Here is an 18,268-nt window from a genome sequence, read left to right as displayed (position 1 = left end):
ACAGGAAAAAAAAATCAAACAAATGTTCAATTAAATACATTGTGTCCATTTTACCTCCTCCGTAGCTACCCAGACCTACACAACAGCTGATGCAGATATTCATGCACTGCTTTTTATGTCTGATGGTGTCAAACATACAAACGAGTTGCCATGTAGGCTGCTCACCCCTAGAGGATTTAGTGTTATAGGAGTGCTTTCAGGATGAATTCTGAAATCCATAGTACAAAATGGGAAATGCTCCATCAGACTTGACCCCCCAGAAGCGTGCAGCCAGCAGGCAATGTGGAAAGTAAATCAGCATAACCTTCACAGTGCTATTCTTTGGATGGCCCTGAGGAGAAAATGAAAGGAGCAGTGGGTCTCTGCTCTGAGACAGACCTCTGAGGTGGTTTCCATTCTATAACCTGCAGTACAAACCTGCCTGGTAAAAGCTAAACTTTAGTAGGAAATCCACTGGGAATTTGTTTTGGCAACAGCATTGGGCCAAGGATAGAGTGCACCACAGCAGTAGTGGGCCCTGACTCAGCTGCCACCACAGCCAGACTGTCAGCAGGCTCAGCTAGCATGGCCTCAGTGTCCTGCTCTCCTCCACTGCTTGCACAGCAGTGTCCCAGCAGAGCTCAGTCTGGGAACCAGGGGCTATTTCTTGAGTCTGGGAGAGGGCTTCTGCTCTGATTCTTTGTCTAGCAGCTGGGTGGGTGAAATACGCTGTGGAACTGCTGCAGGGATGGCAGAGATTGCCCAAAAGAGAAGGGTAAGGTGGTTACACTAACCTCAGCAAAAGGGTTGCCCTGACCCTTGGAAAGGGGCCAGACCCAGGGCCTTTATCTTGAAAATGACAGCAAACAAAGGCCTGGAATGACTGGGATCATATCTGCCTCGGCATTGATTACCTAGGGTGGTTTGGGGAACCTCCTCTGAAGTTTTCTGAAGGAGATAAGCATCAATCACTGTCCTTCTTGTGTGATCTGCATCTTTGTGCAGTTTCTTTGACTGGCTTTTTGGGATGGAAGAAGAGTAATACAATAAGAAACATGAAAATGACCATTGCCAGAGAAGCAAATTTTGTGGGAAAAGACAAGGAAGTGGGACACTTGATCAGAGCTTGAGATAAGAACCAGCAGCTGTTGTTGAGGTTAGGCAGAACTGCGGCAGTGGTCTTAGCAGGGGAGGTCATGGCCACTGGTCTAGAGCTGGCTGGGGACTTGCAGGCTCCCAGCTGTGAACAGGCCTCTTCCTGCCCTTCATCTTCTGATGCTTTCCACTGGACAGACAAGAGGTGCTTGTACTGAGGCAACAAAGTCCCTGAATGTTTATCAAAGGCTGTGACTGGTGGTAAAGACTGAAATGCCCAGAAAAGAGAACTGGAAAGAGGGGAGACTACTGCATGTAGGGCTGTCCTGCCTCTTTTCCCCCTCTCTGTCATGCCTTTAAGGGAAAAGAAGCTGGAAATGTGGGAAAGACTGGATGGATTCATGCAATCTTGAGATTGCAGAAGGAGCTAGCAGGGAAGAATAGAAAGATGCATAGGGTACAAACACCTGATTTTACAGAAAGACTGGAAGGAGGTGACATGCAAACTTGGTTTTGGTCTCACCAGGTTGAGATAGAAACGGACAGCAAAGCACACAAAGACCACGAGCAAGTTAAAGGGAAGTGGCATGTGTGGCATGTGAGGTCAATAGGTCAGCCCCTATATCTATCTGTCTTGTTCCTTCAAACTCACTAAAGCAAACACAATGAGATCTTTAAGTGGTTTACCTGTAAGGGAAGTTTGCTAGGAAAATACTGGCTGCAAGGCCAGATTCTGCCTATGTCTGGGCTTCAGAGGCAGCTGCTAATAACTGACTCTAAACTGACCTTCATGCTGCCATCTAATGTTTCCTTACAGACAGAAACAACATCCCAAAAAAGAAAGTGCAGCTCCATAATGTTGTATTCAGAACAAATCTGATTTATTCCTGATGGAATAAATATTGAAATACAATGCTGGACAACACACAAGCTGAAGGAGAGGGAATGGGAAAGAGACATGGAGAAGCCACTGCTCAAAGTGAATGTTTAGGGAGACACCTCTTTTTTAAAAAAATTGTAACTATTTCATTGAGGAACAGGGAATAATCTCCATGGCAAGATAATTATTCCAAACCAGAATTTTTCCACATTTTTTTCACTTGGTGAAATTAATGTGGCTGTTTGCAAGGTGCAACAGTACAAACAAGGCAAGAATCCCAGCAGAAGCTTGTCTTAACCAAGAGACACCAGGACAAGATGTTTGTCAGGTTCTTGTCTGTCCTTGCTACACTCTTAAAAACCCTTCATAGAATAGTTATTTACAGCCATCAGATGATGATTTCCCTTTCAAGTGTACATGATGGCTAACAAAAGGTAACAAATTATTGTGAGGAAAACATGCAGAAGATGTGACTCTTGACCCTTTAAAGCCTTATCCCTGGCTTCAAGGTGCTGTAACAGGAGACTTTTTCAACTGCTGCACATCCTGTATTCATACTGGAGCTGTAGAACTCTAACCCTAATAATAACAAGTCAGGAGTCCATGGGTTGGATGATGCATTTTCAACAGAGCATTTCTTTTCCCCATGCTTCTTTTAGGCGTTTTGAGTCAAAGTCCAAAACAAACCTAAAGCATCCACAATCACTGCTCTCTTATGGAGAAGCTGATTTCTAAGCTTTGTCTCCTGACAACCTCAGCAGGAAAGCTGCAAGGAAGGAATGAGTAAATTAAAAATGTCTAAAGTCTAATTTAAGAAAACACACTGCCCAGAGGGAAAGGAAAGGCATAATCAGCAGCTTGTATTGTATGATATCAGGAATTAATTTCCTTATTTGCAGGAAATTTTTCCCATTTATAATAAAATTCTGATACCAAGATTTGAACATTATGCATTATGAAATGACTGCATGATCTCAGTGCAGTCAGAACATGGCTGGTTTATGTGCAGAGGAGTAGCAGCACAGACAAGAACAAACCAAACTCTTTAAAAAGGAGCAAAAAGGACAGTGTGCTTCTCTGCTTACAAATCACCTCTCAGATCACAATATGGAAGTTGTCTCTTAGGCCTTTCAAAGATTTAGTCCACAGCACAGAAAGTCCTCAGGTGGACGATGGTGGAGTCCATGTTTCTCATTCATATTATTTCTGTTTTTTCACCAAGGGGACTACATCCTGGATCCCAGTCCCACCAAACACAGCCTATTGCTGGATTAAGGCATCATTGCTCTTCCTTTCTAGCTGTTGGTACCAGGCTGTTACATCCATGTAGTTTACCTCAAGCTTTTTCCTAACACACCAAAAAGGTTACTTTTTAGCAGCCTTCCTCTATCCTTAATGGACTTTGAATAGAGTTGTATGCTCTGAATACAGGAATTTTCTTTTCCAAAGCTTGTGTTTAATGCTCATTGCTGTGGAAGTCACATTCTCTTTCAGTTCCTTGTTATTCTCCTCTCCATCAAATCATGATGACACTAAGCCAGGATAGATAGGTGAGTGAAAAAAAAAAAAAGACACACTTCAGCTCTTTTCCAAGTGTTCAGCATTTCTGTGCTTTACAGAGGAGTGAGAGACTTGCATTTGACAGCTTCATCTTGGAAGAGCCCATCTGGGAATACCACAGGACAAAGGCTTGAAAACCAAGAACCTGTATCTGTAAGCAGACTCTTCCGAATCTGCATCATCCTCTTGCTTCCAAAAGTGGCCACACACTTGCTATTGTGGGGTACAGTAGCAACAGCCATACGGCTCCAAAAACAACCTATGCCCCAGCCAGCAGGGAGAGACTGTCACTGCAGCTCTGGCACTGGGGCTCACCAAAACCTGAAGTGAAACAGGGCACTCCTTTCTGAGTGACCACTGCTTTTACTGCATGGGAAAGAAGATGAGGGCTCTGTGGATACAACATAGGCCAAAGCCACAGTAATCAGCACAAAGCTTGTGGGGGGCATGCCATGGTCTCTGCTCTCCAGTCTCCACCAACAAGTTAAGGTAGACCAATATTTTTTTAGGTGTTTTTCTCTAATTTTTAAGATATTTTTTGTGTAAATGTTGCAAAAGAAAATTTATCATTTCTTAAGGAACAAATTTTCCCTGCACCCACACAACTTCCTTTCTCTCCCTCCTCCTCTTCCAATGGTAGCTTAAACCTGCCAATGGAAAGCTTGCACAGCTCTTGGATTGGGGGGATTTTTTTTCTTTTAATCAAGAGGTACAAGTTCAGCTGTTCTTTTCTTCTCAGTTTTGGGGACAGAGATTTTGCCCATCAGGCAAGCTACATAAATAGGAACCAGTGTGTTGTTTGCCTCATGATTCACTATAACATTTCTCTAGTACCAGGCATGGCTGCCTCCCGAATAAGCAGAGTTAAAACTTTCCTGTAGGTGTCTAAGACCTCTTGGGCAGACGGCCGTTCTGCCGGGTCCTTCTTCTTACACGCTGCATGGATGTCAAACAGATGCAGTCGTACAATGTCACTTCCTTCAACATGGCCCAAGAAAAAATTGGAGACATCTGGGATTTTCCAGATGTCTGTTTTCTCATCATAGGGAGGCATGAGGTCATCTTCGAATGGCACATCTTCTCCATAGGGCCAACGCTGCTCAGGAGCTACAAACTCACCCCGGAGCTCCCTGTGACCACACTTCACCAGCCTGCCAGCACTCCTGTTCACAAGAGGCAGAGCGTCCAAATCATTCACCAGAACGTGGAAGTCACTTGTCAGGAGATACTGGGAGAGAACCTTGTCCAGGTCATTTGAGTCACACATCACTAAGGTGCCCAGGGGGCTGTTGTGCAGGTACCGAATGACACTCACGTAGTCTATAGCAAGCATCAGCCTGCGATGCCAGGTGTTCATGCCCTTGTATTTGGGAATGTGGAGAGTTTCATTCAGGCCTCTCAGTGAACCAAGAGGATGGTACTCGGTGAGGATTGTGAACTGCTGCTCACAGTAGCCAAGCAGCCGGACAACATGCTTGCTCTGAAGGGCTTTCAGCATATTCAGTCCATGGAGAAAGTCCTCCTTCAGCTCTGAGTTGGTGAGCTGTGAAAGGACCACTTTCTTTTCCTTCCACTCAGAAAGGAAGACCTGAGAACATACAAGAAACACATAAGACATGTGGAGAGCCTTCTTCGATGAACAGCTACCAGCTGCTGCCGACCTCTTCCTGTGACTGCTTAGTCACAACTGCAAATTGCAGTCAGCAGGCACAGTCAGCTTTAGGTAGAGCTGTGTACCTATCACAGCAAGCCCCTTCCGATGCCACAGTTATATCACGATTTCCTACGTTTCCTTTGGCATGGACAATGCATATGAATTAAGTTATTTTATATCACCCAAATAACCAGTCTCACTCTGCCAGGATTGTACCAATCTGTGATTCTGCTTGTATAGCTGGATGTCGTTTGGTGTCAGAGAGGTGGCCCAGGTTATGCTCTCGTACCTGTTGTGTTCGCCTTATCAGTAGCCATATGGTCCCGGATGCCTACAGTAATTAGCTGCTGAGAGGATAATCATAACAGCAGTGCTGGCGTTAATTAGCCAGCAAAATGTGAAAGCTCTTTATCCAGAGAAGAGAAGAAAGAAAATCCAAACTCACCTTTTTCACAGCACCTTCACCAACACATTTGACTTTCCTGACTTCCCTATTTATGGCCTCGCAGGAAAGCCACGGGGAACAATTCTTCACCGCTCCGAATTTGAAATGCCCAAAAGGGCAGAGGCCAGAGTCCGTTTCGACACGTCCCAGAGAGCTGGAAAACTTGTTGAGGTACAGGTAGAGAAGGGCATTAAGGAGCAGGACGGCTGCAAGCAGTAACGCCAGCGAGATGGATGGCACCTCTCTGGGAAGAAGCTCTCTCCTAACGAAATGCTGTTTCTTTTCCATGGCCGTGCCTTCTGCATCCTCCGTGAAAGACGGAGGCTAAGCAGAACCCTCTTCCCAGCCCGGGGATGAACGCCTGTACGGCTTTTTCAGTGCCGGCTGCCCAGCCGTCCCGCAGGCACCGCGCCCCGGCGCCTGCAGCCTACGACGAGAGGCCACGCGTGGCAGCGGGACGTGTTAAAGGCGGCCGCAAGCTCGACGCTCGCCGCGCTGCGCATCCTCCCGCGTTTCCGCGCAGGCGGGCCCGAGCTGCGGGCGGGTAGGGACGCCTGACCCCGGAAAACACCGGGAAGCGCGGCCCGCGGGGCGGTGGTGGTGGCGGCGGCCCCGCCCCGGGGCGGAGCGCGGCGCGATGGCGGCGGCGGCGGGGCTGGTGGCCGCGGTGGCGGCGGCGCTGGGCGCGCTGCTGATGGCGCCCGGCCTCTCGCAGCCCGACGGGCAGGGCGCGCCCGGGCCCCGCGGCGGGGCGGCGGCGGCGGCGGCGGCGGCGGAGCGGCGGCGGTCGGGGCGGATGGACCAGGCGCTGCTGCTCGTCCGCAACGAGCTGCCCGCCCCGGGCCTGAACCTCGCCGCCCGCTCCGGCTCCTGCCACCAGGTGAGGGGCTGTGCCGGGCGGGGGTCACCCCCGGCCTCCGCTTCTGACAGCCCGGCCAGCGGCGGGGCTGCTCGGCTTCTCCGGCGTCTCCCCGGGGCTTCGTCAGGTCGCTTCGCTTTGGTTTTACCTTCGAGCAGCACGCAGGGAATTCCCGCAGCAGGAGATGCTCCAGCCCCGTGGCATCTTTCCTTGTCTTTGCCACCATCCAAGGCAGAACCCCGTTTCACTCTTCTTTGGCACTAATGAGCTCCCTTCACCCTCTTCTTCCACAGTGCTTGTATCAGTTCCTGGCGTTTGTCCCACCAAGCAACGAGAGCCTGAGAAAACCAGGCACGGCGTCGGTAATGGTTGATACGCAGCATCCACTCACCCTGCTGCTCAACAGCTCTGTGGGTGACAGAGATCTCTGCAAGTAGGTGGCCCAGCCCCAGGGAGTACATGGATAGCGCTAGCCTCTATTTGTGCTGGTTTGGTTTGTTGTTGGTTTTTGGTTTTTTGGGTTTTTTCCCCTTGGAGCCATGTGCCTCTTCACTGCCTGCTCATCTCCTCCTTTTTCCCAACTGTTTAGACCTAGAGCTCAGTCTTCACTCCACTGCTGTAACAGTGTGGTGCACTTTGGAATTGTGCTGAAAGGTGCGAGCAGGAACAAAAACGGTGTTCATTGAGGCAGCATGTGCAAGCACCTGGTTTCTCTTGCAGGGAAGTCTCTAGTTCAAGAAAACAAATGATGGCAGTGCATGTGTGGTAAAAAATTGGTGCTGGGCTAGGGGAGGGTAATGCTTGGAAAAGGCAAGTTCCATGTTAGATCACAGTGTTGGTCCAAGTTTTTGGCTTGCCTTTCCTCAGGCTGACAGCCCCACTGAGTGCTGCAGTGGTACCTGCATGTACTGGGGGTGGCTCACAAGTCTTGTTACCTTTATCATTTGCAGGATTCAGTATCATTTTGGAGAGTTTGGCAATTATTCCCTTGTGGTAAAGACCCTAAGTACAAGCAACCAAACTGTTTCTTGTGACCTAATCATCAATGAAGGCCCTATCAACAGCTACCTCCGTATGTAGAGCTCTCCTTTTCCCTTTCATTCTACAACCCACATGTGCAGCCACTCATATTGTGCTGGAGAGTTGTCATGAGCCTTCCCCTCTTCTTTCCTGACATCCTTGCCTCCTTTTATACATCCGTCTTGAGGCCCTGACCAGGATCAGGCCTCTTCACATGATATCCTGTCTGCCCACAACATTTTTGCAGCAGGCATTAGTACAGAAAAATCAGTGGGTACGTGTCTGGAGGGAGCTATTACTTCCTGTTTCCCTGCATGTTTTTGTATATATGCAGAATCCTCCCTCTTCTTCCCTCTATCTTCTCTCACAAAATGGGAAACAATCCACACAGTGTTTGTTTGGATTTTTGTTGTTGCACTTTTAATTTAGAACCTGACCCTCTTCTTTTTTGTTCATCTCTTATCCAGGACTGTTTCAAACTCTTGTCTATGTCTGTTCTTTTCCATTACATTATTCTTCAGTTCTTCCAGTTTCCTAACTGTAAAGAAAAATTCTCCATGGTTGCTAACTAGGTGTATTGCCCTTTCCCCTATCTTCTGCACATTGAGGCTGTTTTTAAATCTCTACTTCCTTCTTCAGAACATATCACAGCACATCAGCTCTTCTCTCACTAGTGTCTTGTGATGCAACGCGGTTTTATTTTGCTCTTTTTATGCCAAGATGTGGAGTTACTGAGCTGCACTTTGAAACTAACCTGCTTTTGCATTGGATAGTTTGGGGGTTTTGCTGTTGGTTTTTTTTCCTCTGGGATATTTATTGCATGGAGAAGGGGGGATAATGATCAAGGAGTTGGGCTTTGTGTCGTGTTTGTGTCTCATTTGGCCAAGCCCAGGTTGCTGGATGGTTTTGTTAGATCATTTATAGAGTTGTGTTCTTCTTTTTCATGTAGCTATTCTCTTTGCTTTCCTGGTTTACATGGGGATCCTTGCTCTCCTGATTGCTGGGCGCCTTCTAATGAAGTAAGTGAACTTCTTCCTTGCACGTGCCAGTTTAAGACCACACATCTCAGTGTGGCAATACTTTGGAGTCCCACTTGTGGCCCTGCTTGCAGATCAGATCCTGTTATCAGGTTCCATGTGCACGTTGTGGCACATGTGGCAAGAAATGCAGAGTAATGCGATTTCACTCGAGGGATATCTTGCAGCCTTGGTAGTTTGTGTGCAGAGCAGCTGATGTTCACTGTAACCTCACAAATGCCCTGCTGCACCCTGATGTCCCTTGTTCCTTGTCTAGCTCTGGATCAGTAATCCAAGGCAGTGGGACCAAAGTGCATGTAACAAATGCAACCTTCTACCCTTTACTGAAAGGTGTAAATCATCTTTGCCTGTAAGCAACCCGAGAATAAAACCCCCAAACATGAGCTTGTATCAGTGTATTTCCACAGCTGGACTTAACTGAGATCCTAGGTGCTGGCTGAATCTCAGTATTACCTATGTGAGCTGTAAAAACAGAAATAGGAACTGTCAAAACTTCTGTTTTATTCTGCTAAATAGCTTCTTTTAAGGTGAAATTAACTATAAAGTACTTTCAGCTTTGTTTTGTGTTTTAAACTGTTACTCATTTTCAGAATTGATCCAGTCAGAAACTGGGTTTACAAGAAACTGAATCCCAGAGCAACTGATCGTATGATTAACTCCGTGAGTGACCACAGTATCTTTAGTTTGCATTCTGTAGTGTTTGCATCTCTGAGAAACACACACTATCTGGACATCTGGGGACTTGTTTATTACTAATCATCTTCCCCTTGCGTGTGTTCCCCTTAGCAAATCTTGTACTTCTGTCAGATAGGCAATTTTATGTCAATGGAGAGTGCTAGACTGGGTTTCCATGCAAGTGTAGTGGATTCCCTGTAAAGCTCTTGCAAGTTTTGAACATACATCTTTGTGCCCTCTTTAATTCCTTTGAAACAAATGTGTTGGTATAAATACTGTTCCCTTCTAACATAGTCAGTGTAAGGGAAATCACAGCCTTCATTGCTGCTTCCAGCAGAGCAGGAATTTAGCAAAAAAATGAAGTCAGAATTTCTCTGGCACCCTAGAACTGGCATTTCTATGTGATCCTCATTTTGTAGTAGAATGTATATAGTTCATCAGAGTCTGGGCTTCATATCTAAGAGGTCCAAACCTGTCTAGAATCAAAAGACTTGGAAGCAGAGCTCTACAGCAATTTCCAAACAGTCTCTCTGTGGTGTCAGACAACTGCTGATGGGTTGGGGGGTCCTGTTTGAGAGTTAGCAGCTGGATCTGCTCAGTTCTGCTGTAAACCAGTACTCAGAGTATTGGCAAGTCTCTGGTTGATTTGGAGGGGACTCAGCTCTGAGGAGTCTCAAGCACAGGCTCATTTCACTGCATTCTTGTTTTGCCTGGTCAAAGGTAGAGTCTGGAGCATCTGCAAGCATTATTGCAATGTGGTGAAGCCAGGAAGAGGTTAGAAGTAGACAGAAGAAAGACAGGGAGAATAAAGACAGTGTGTGTGAAAGTTTGCAGTTTACTATCCTTTGTTCCCTAGTCAGCTGGTGCAGCTGCTGATGTGCTCTTCATGTGTCTGGTTTGTTCCCGAAGGAGCTCGGATCCCCGAACACCACAGACTCCATTAACTGTGATCCTGCCCCGCAGTCGTGGAGCTCGGGCTCGCGGCAGCGCCTGCGGTCCCTTGACACCTTCCGAGGGTGAGCCTAAGAGCTTGCTCAAAAGCAGCTCCTCCAAGGGGAATGAGACTTTTCCAGTGGTTTGACAGTGCATGGCAATATATAGCAGATGGACAGTTCAAGGTGGTCTGTTTTACTTGGAAGTTAAGATTTTAATTCTCAGATATTCCAAAATACTTTGTAATTGATCTAATTTGAGGAGACGTCAAAGTTGTGGCAGAGGGTGCAAAAGAACAACGTGTTCAAAGTGGAAATGCTGCAAGGAGCTTGCCTTGGTTCACCACCAGCCATGATTTTTGAAACATGGCTTACTGGTTGGTAAAGCTGGAAACCTAGGGAATCTTGCTTTAAAAGTAAAATAAATCAAATCTCAGAGTTAGAAATGCATTAGTGGGAGTAGTAATCATTAACTTTGTGTTCATAAATATGCATTTCATTGACATGTGATACTTTGTGGTTTTGTTGTCTTTTTAGGCTCTCTCTTGTAATTATGGTGTTTGTTAACTATGGAGGAGGAAAATACTGGTTCTTCAAACACGAGAGCTGGAATGGTAAAGTACAGTTGAGACAGTTGCTCTGGGTTTTAACTGCAGCAGTATCTAGAAATGGTTGGTGTTGCAGCTGCTGCAGCGAGCTGTTGCTCAGCCAAAGGCTGGGATGCTGTCCTGGTTTGCCTCAGCAGGGAATCTGCATGTTGTTTAAATGGGCAAAGCAGAGTATGGTCCTCCTTGTGACAGCATGGTTTCACATCACAGTCTGTGTGTAACCTTTTCTTTTGTGATACAGGGTCAACTTTCCTATGTTGCTAAATGACCCTAGTCAAGCTGATGTTGCTTAGTGTTGTAAAAACATAATGCCTTGATTGGTAAGCTGATGGGGATGAAGTCAAGCATTGTAATGCCCTAGTGGAGAATAGCAAGGATCCCATCTCTGAAATCTTTCCCAAGGCACAGCAATCAGTTTTGACCCTATTCTTGAAGAGTGGTAAATGAAGTGAAGCAATATGATTGTTTGTAGGTTTGTAGGTTTTGTTTGTAACATGTTTTAGGTTTTGAGACATGAATAATTGCTAGCAGCCTGCAATTCCTCTAGAAAATCAGCAGTAATATTGTTAAATGTGAGGAGGGTTCAAGGTAAATAACATGCTCCTTTGTATTTCTCTGTAGGATTAACAGTGGCAGATCTGGTGTTTCCATGGTAAGTTTTCCTGAAGAATAGTTTTTGTATCAAGTGATTCTTTATATTAAACATTGCAAGTGGAACTTAGTGTGCACCTTGCCTCCATGTGGAAATGTATTTGGAAGGATGAATTTGTGTTAAACAGTCAATAGGACTCTGCCCCTACAAATAACAACATAACCCTTATGAACCTGTAGAAGAGCTAAGTGGTTTTGGTGCCCCACATCCTTCTTTTTCCCACACACAAGGCCCAGGGTTACCCTGCCAGTGGAAGTGCAGTATCCCTGAGAAGCTCAATGCCATGCCACTGTGTTAAAAGCTGCCAGTCTGGCAAGATTCAAAGCTGGACTGGTGTGTATCCATAGATAAAGGAGCCAAATAAATTTTTGATTAAGCTGATATTTCTATAACCAAAGAATGGTCTTGTGGAGAAGCAATTATCCCATCTGCCCCTAGCATGCTTCTCTACACCAGCCGTGGTTTCTGTTGGAGTAGGGAGCTGGACTTGGACTGTGAACCTAAGCTAGAGGAGAGGAGTGGGTCAATTCTGAATTTGAATCATAGATTTGAAGCTGGTGTTTGACTGTTCTGAAGATGCTAATTTAATTTTGGGTAATGGATTTTTTTGGTATCATGTGAATTGCTGGAAAAAGAGTCGACTGCAATTACAACCCTACCTCAACTGACCACTGAAAAAGGTAGAAGTGTCCCATAGTGCAAGCTCAGTAGCCTGGAAAGTCCTAGCAATCAGAGGAAATAAAATCACCCAGTTTCACTCAGTGCATGCATCTCTGTTGGACCAATGCAGGCCACTCTGCCAGCTTTAGTGTTTGCTGTTACTCATACATGTTATGAGACATCTGTCAGCTCCATTTCCCATCTGCTCTGTTCTCCAGGTTTGTGTTCATCATGGGGACATCAATAGCATTGGCACTGGGCTCCATGCTGAGGTGGGGAAGTTCCAAGTGGAAGATGCTTAGAAAAATCATCTGGAGGAGTTTTGTGCTAATCCTGCTGGGAATCATAGTTGTGAATCCCAATTACTGCCTTGGACCTTGTGAGTGGAACTTGTCTTCCTTGCATTTCTGTAACTTGTTCCTGCCTCCTTGGCTGGGCTGTTGCAAAAACTTTAACAGTTGGATGGTATCTTGTGGAGTGCTGTTCAGTTCTGCACTGATGCAATTCTCTCTGTTAGACTCTTGTGCCAACCACTGTTGATTGTCTTAGTGACTTTCCCAGGACTTTGATGTACAGAAAATTGGGATGGCAGAGGGGAGGTATCCCTTGTACCCGCAGGTGCAGTGGATCTCAGCTCTTCCTGAAGAAGGATCACTTTTGTATGTACAACAGAGCCTATGTCTGCTCCTCTTCCACATTGCTTGCATGTCTTCCAGTGTCCTGGGATAATCTGCGTATTCCAGGCGTGCTCCAGAGGCTGGGATTCACATACCTGGTGGTTGCTGCTCTTGAACTCCTGTTTACAAGAGCTGATAGTGGGACCTGGGTGAGTTATGTGGGGAGATGACAACTGAACTGATGCTGGAGCAGGGTTTGGGAGCCTTTGCTCTTGTTTGGGCAAAAAGAACACATGAGAAACAACATGAAAACAAGATGTAACATCTTGTTTGATGTGTGGTGCAGTGTGGCCTGGCAGGGGTCAATGCTGGGTATGTGCACCCTTCAGTGTCGCACTCTGCATTTTGTCACATCTAGCTTTACTATATTTGAGGATTTCAACAATCCATTCAGATAGTGCTTAAAAATAGGCATTCCAAGACACTTTTGATGACTTTTTCATTGCCAAGGAAGTCCAGGGACAGGCATCTCTATGCTGAATCCTGTAGTCTGTGTTTTGTCCAGTTAATTTTGGCAAGGATTTTTCACAGCAGGGGAAAGTAATACTGGGTTTTGGCCTTTCTGTTTTCCCAAAAGGCTTTTGTTCTAAGCATGAATCAAAATTCCTTTTGACATTTTCCAAGTTAAAAAACATTAAGGGCTTTTGTTTTGGTTTGTTTCTCCCCCCTGCCCCAAGTAACTAAGTGTCTGGAAATTGCTTGTGAAAATGAAAGGTCTATTGGTGGAACCCAGTTTTGTAATGACATCTCCCTCTTGTATCTGGGGTACAAGACTGCCTGCCAGGAAGTGCAGGTTGTCCCCAAGGGCATGTTTTTTACTTGCCAGCTAACACCCCCTCCCTCCATCTCATGCAGGAAGGACGATTCCCTGCTCTGCAGGATATCCTCCCCTACTGGCCACAGTGGATTTTTATTCTGGTGTTAGAAACAATTTGGCTCTGCCTGACCTTCTTGTTACCAGTGCCAGATTGTCCCAGGTAAGACCGTGCACTCAGACAACTTAATGTGGGGTATCAAGTTGGTTCTCTTCTACTGAGTAGAGGGCACATTTTATTAGCCATAGTGAAAGAATGAAGGGAAGAGCTTTCAGGCCAGCAGGGTTAAAAGAAGCATCCATCATGTGAAAAAACTTTCTTTACTTTGGTACTAAAGTACCAGATGTTATATGATGTCACTCTTCCTTTCTATTTATTTTAAGAAGAGGACTAAAATCTCCCTCAGGTCTGTGTGCAGCAATATATGATCACTGCAGTGCCATCAATGTGTGCCTCTAGCCTGGGAAAACAGAGCATTTAGTGTGCTGGGTCAGTGGGCCAGTGGCTGTGCAGCTGAACTGTAACAACATTTTGTGCTACAACCTCTCTACCTCTGTCCTAGCGGCTATCTTGGTCCTGGGGGCATTGGGGACTTTGGAAAGTATCCCAACTGCACTGGAGGAGCAGCTGGTTACATTGACCGTTTGCTTCTAGGAGAAAAGCATATGTATCAGCATCCCTCTTCAGGTGTAAGTAGTTTCTGGTTTGCAGTATGTCAGGAGTGGCTTGGGAATGATATGTGCAGGGGATTTAAAAGAAAGGAGTTTGGTTGCTTGGGTGCTCTGTAACAGATGTGTTCTCTCTAAGGTGATTTACCAATCAACGATGCCGTATGATCCTGAAGGGATCCTGGGGACCATAAATAGCATTGTTATGGCATTTTTGGGACTGCAGGTACCTCATTTTCTTTCTGGCTGCATGCTATAATGGGAAGATTTGAAGGAAACTTGGAAGTGGGGAGGCAACTGGGTTTCTTCACTTAAGGCTGAGACTGGTTCTAACAAAACCTTTTTCAGAACAATGCTTTCGCAATGGCTTAGCCTGAGGTGAGTGCCAGAGAAGTGGAAGCTAACATAGCAGCAGCTTGCATTAGATACACTGAGACTTCAGGAAGCTTGCAAAATAGCCACCTGGTGTTTCAAGGCTGGGCTTATGCTGGGAGTAGGCTGGCTCTGCATGTTGGAAAATAAGGCTGAGACACACAAACTTCACAGCTTCATTGTAAGGGTTTCAAAAATTGCCGATGTACTTGCTCCCCCTTGCTGATTTTCCGCTTGTCGTGCAGTGATAACTATCTTGCACAGGTGCTGTGTGCTCACCTTCCCTGACAAGAGAGATGCAGGGCTTCATACTGGTGTTACCAACACCAAAAGCTCACAGCTCACAACTGCTTATAAGTACTGCACTTTTTGATGCAGTTTTGACACACTGCTGGTTTTTCTGATGGTCCAGCAGCTGTGAACCAAACTGGAACTCTTGTGCTGGGAAAGAAATGTTACCACATGTAGCACTGGGTAAAAATTGATTGGGAATATCTGTGAGGCAGAGCTTGGAAGAGAAGTGTGACGCTGAGGAGTGAATTATCAGGACACGTTGCTTAGTGGTGTATGAAAAGAAGCATGTGCTCTGGGCGGGTCAGGGATGCTGTGGTGAAGCTCTTGGGGCTCGCTCTGGTGGTGTTCCTTACCAAGGGAGAGGGAGCTCAACTTATGTTGTGTTGACCAAATAAAGATGCTTGTCCCCTTCCTCAGTTAATAGTAAGAAAGGGAGAAAAGGTGCACCTCTACTGCTGATTGGGTTGCATTTGCATACTTTCCCCTTGTGTGTCCATTCTTTACAAAGAGTCCTCATTTTGAGCCTTTCAACCACCTGGCTGATAGAAATCCCATTTGTGGTCTCTATCTTAGCACAGGTAGCTGGTGGAAAATATATCTGGCTCTTGAAATGTGGTTACATTAATGGGCATTAATTATTTTTTTGTAATTTTTTTATAAGGCAGGAAAAATTACTTTGTTCTACAAAGACCAGCCCAAACAAATTATGAGTCGGTTCATCATATGGGGCATAGTAATGGTAAGTCTGATAGTTATGTAGCTCTTTAAAAGACATGTATTTTAATGCAATGCAAATATTTCTGAAACATGCTGCAGTGGTTATATAAACTTTACTTTCTATTTCAGGGAGTTATTTCTGCTATCTTGACAAAATGTTCTAAAGAAGAAGGGTTTATTCCCATAAACAAGAACTTATGGTAAGCAAAGAGATGGAACACTTCATATGATTTTGTTAAAGTACTATTTTAGCTTAGGGAATGTTTTATCTTTTGTACATTGAGATCTGTATCACACAGTTCTCTAAATATTACTCTTTCTACTGAAAATGTTTGTAGGTCAATATCATATGTGACAACCATGAGCTGTTTTGCCTTCATCCTATTACTGCTGATATATTACCTTGTGGATGTCAAGAAATGGTGGTCAGGTGCTCCATTTTTATACCCAGGTCAGTAAAACACATCAGGAGACATATTCCTTATGATTCTTTCTGCACTGATACTATTCTTTTGTTTTCTTCGCTTCCATTGTCTGTAAGAAAGTAGGGATTTAGACTGAGGTAACCTGAAGGATTCCAGAATGATTGAGTGGAACCTTTACATAGAACTGGGACACTTGAGACCAGATATTTAGGAGAGAGGGACAATAAATTCTTTAAATGAGGGCTAAAAGCTGCTATTGCCTAATGACTGTTCTGAGTTTGGTATCAAGTCAAGGTCTCAGTGAACAGCTGCCTAGTACCAAGCAAAATACCACAGCTGTTCAAAGTTGGTTTTGGAAGGGACTGCTGAGACTTGTGTAACCTAATGGGAAACTCAAAGGCCTGTCAACAGAGTAATACCACTTCTGAAGATGTGGAAGACTAAATCCCCTGGGCAGCTGTGTAGGTTGTGTCTCTGTGATTTTAGATAAGCATGTTTCCCAAAGTATGCCACTGTGGTTTGAACCACACTGGGCACACAACAAACTTGAGTAGAGAATGCAAAGCCACAGCAGAGGGGACCTTTCAGCAACTTTGGTCCCTGTTGTCTGGGTAGGAAAATAGGCAGGGTGACAGCAGGGTATCTTACCTCCTACCAGAAACCCCAGAGCTTTGAAGGGCAGTCAGCATTTGTTTGTAAAGGCAGCAGATCTGACCAGATTGGTTGGCACTCATCCACTCTGAAAACAGTAACTGTTATTATTCTCCTTATTAATATCATTGCAGCATACTGATTTGGTTGTATTTTCAATTTAGCACAGAGATTATTTGTATTTCTTTTAATAAATGTTTTGGGGGAGAGAACCCCTCAGACTGTATTTGAAAACAGTGTGTAGCATCTTTGGGGCAAATGACATTAGCTGTTGTTGTCTTGGTGCCACTCTCTTTTATAAGCCTGGCACACCTCTGCCTGCTTGCTCTGAAGCAAGCCCATACCTGCTCTTTCAGATGGTATAACCTGTGCTTCCTTTCAGGAATGAATTCAATCCTGGTATACATTGGACACCAAGTGTTTGCAAACTACTTCCCTTTTAAATGGAAGATGCAAGACAGTCAATCCCACGCAGAGCATCTGACTCAAAACCTCACTGCAACAACTCTTTGGGTCATAATATCATACATACTTTACAGGAAAAGGATATTCTGGAAAATCTGATAGAGGTGGTCAAGGTCTAGCAGGCCTAGATTCTGACGAGGCAAGTCGATTAGCCTGAAATATGATGGATTAGCCTGAAATATTGCCACTCAGGCTGTATTACTAAAAAGGGATACTAGTTCAAGTTTACAGTGCCATCATCAAGACTTTTATGTGACTTAAGGGACAGTATTTTCCTATTTAACAAAAACTTACTAGTCTATTACAGTTGCTCTCTGTTTTCCATCTTTTGTAAATATTTTACTGATTTCCCTCTTTCATATAGAAAAGCTGAACATACCCTAACAGTTGGGCAGCCTAAGACACCCTGATGGTGTTCATGAAAGGAACTGCAAGGGATGGGGGATGGTGACTGCAAGGAGTTGTCAGAAAGGGCCTGTGGTAACAGTCCCTGCACGTGACACAGAACCCTCTAACTCAGGTGGTCTGGGGTTTGTATATATCCTTGGCACCTCTTGCATGCCTGTCCCTTCTGGTTACTGGCACACATTTAACTTGGCCAGTGACCATCTGGGAAAGCTTGGGGGCACCTTTGTGTCACAGCCTGGTGGTGCTCTCAGCTGATCATGCTTCATTGTATTTTTCCCATTTATTCAACCAAACCCTTAGGTTTAGGATCCTGCTGAAGCCCAAAATCTCTTCTATTGGCTTATTAATCAGCAGGCTGCTCCTACAGGTTTAGCAGCCCATCTGTGCATGTTCTGGGCCTTTGTGTAACACACCTCTTGCATGGCTGAGGTCCAAGTTTCATGTGCTACACTCTAGGAGTGCAGAAAGGCCATTTCCTACTGACTTTGCATAATCACTTGGGTATTACCAAATTTCAATCAAAACAATCCTCTTTCTACATGAATTTACTTAAGGACCCCGAATCTGAAAACCAGCAATATAGGTAGAATTCTGCAGACAAGAAGACCTAACAGGTCAATTCAATGTAAGATAACAGTTTTTGGAGATTCAGGAAATTCACTCATGCTGTGATTTCCAAACTAGTGCTAATAAAAAACCTGAAATAACTTGCTATTTTCT

General features: G+C 45.1%; 2 protein-coding genes across 2 annotated transcripts; one reads left to right on the top strand and one right to left on the bottom strand.

Moving 5' to 3' along the window:
- Positions 1-1,427: 1,427 nt before the first annotated feature.
- Positions 1,428-5,960, bottom strand: POMK (protein O-mannose kinase). The gene is made up of 2 exons (XM_054632525.2): positions 5,614-5,960; positions 1,428-5,102 (listed from the first exon to the last, which is right to left on the bottom strand). Exons 1-2 carry the CDS (start codon positions 5,899-5,901, stop codon positions 4,329-4,331), a joined length of 1,062 nt encoding a protein of 353 aa, XP_054488500.2. The 5' UTR covers positions 5,902-5,960; the 3' UTR covers positions 1,428-4,328.
- A 290-nt stretch (positions 5,961-6,250) lies between these two features.
- On the top strand, positions 6,251-18,255 carry HGSNAT (heparan-alpha-glucosaminide N-acetyltransferase). Its single transcript, XM_077177157.1, has 17 exons — positions 6,251-6,493; positions 6,766-6,905; positions 7,423-7,544; positions 8,442-8,511; positions 9,120-9,189; positions 10,114-10,220; positions 10,674-10,750; positions 11,366-11,396; positions 12,275-12,435; positions 12,773-12,882; positions 13,589-13,710; positions 14,111-14,237; positions 14,356-14,442; positions 15,544-15,621; positions 15,729-15,799; positions 15,938-16,050; positions 17,058-18,255. Exons 1-17 carry the CDS (start codon positions 6,251-6,253, stop codon positions 17,237-17,239), a joined length of 1,911 nt encoding a protein of 636 aa, XP_077033272.1. The 3' UTR covers positions 17,240-18,255.
- Positions 18,256-18,268: the final 13 nt, after the last annotated feature.

Source organism: Agelaius phoeniceus, chromosome 4 (assembly GCF_051311805.1).
Source record: "Agelaius phoeniceus isolate bAgePho1 chromosome 4, bAgePho1.hap1, whole genome shotgun sequence".
In the NCBI taxonomy this organism is placed as follows: domain Eukaryota; kingdom Metazoa; phylum Chordata; class Aves; order Passeriformes; family Icteridae; genus Agelaius; species Agelaius phoeniceus.
Note: the sequence above shows the minus strand (reverse complement) of the source record. Positions and strands in the feature narration are given on the sequence as shown.

Excerpts from the sequence above, each read along its gene's own strand:
- POMK (XM_054632525.2), bottom strand. The coding sequence starts at position 5,901 with ATGGAAAAGAAACAGCATTTCGTTAGGAGAGAGCTTCTTCCCAGAGAG. Across the intron at positions 5,103-5,613 it reads GTGAAGGTGCTGTGAAAAAG|GTCTTCCTTTCTGAGTGGAA; the intron begins GTGAGTTTGGAT and ends GTATGTTCTCAG.
- HGSNAT (XM_077177157.1), top strand. The coding sequence starts at position 6,251 with ATGGCGGCGGCGGCGGGGCTGGTGGCCGCGGTGGCGGCGGCGCTGGGC. Across the intron at positions 9,190-10,113 it reads CTGATCGTATGATTAACTCC|GAGCTCGGATCCCCGAACAC; the intron begins GTGAGTGACCAC and ends TTGTTCCCGAAG. Across the intron at positions 15,622-15,728 it reads TCATATGGGGCATAGTAATG|GGAGTTATTTCTGCTATCTT; the intron begins GTAAGTCTGATA and ends TTTCTATTTCAG.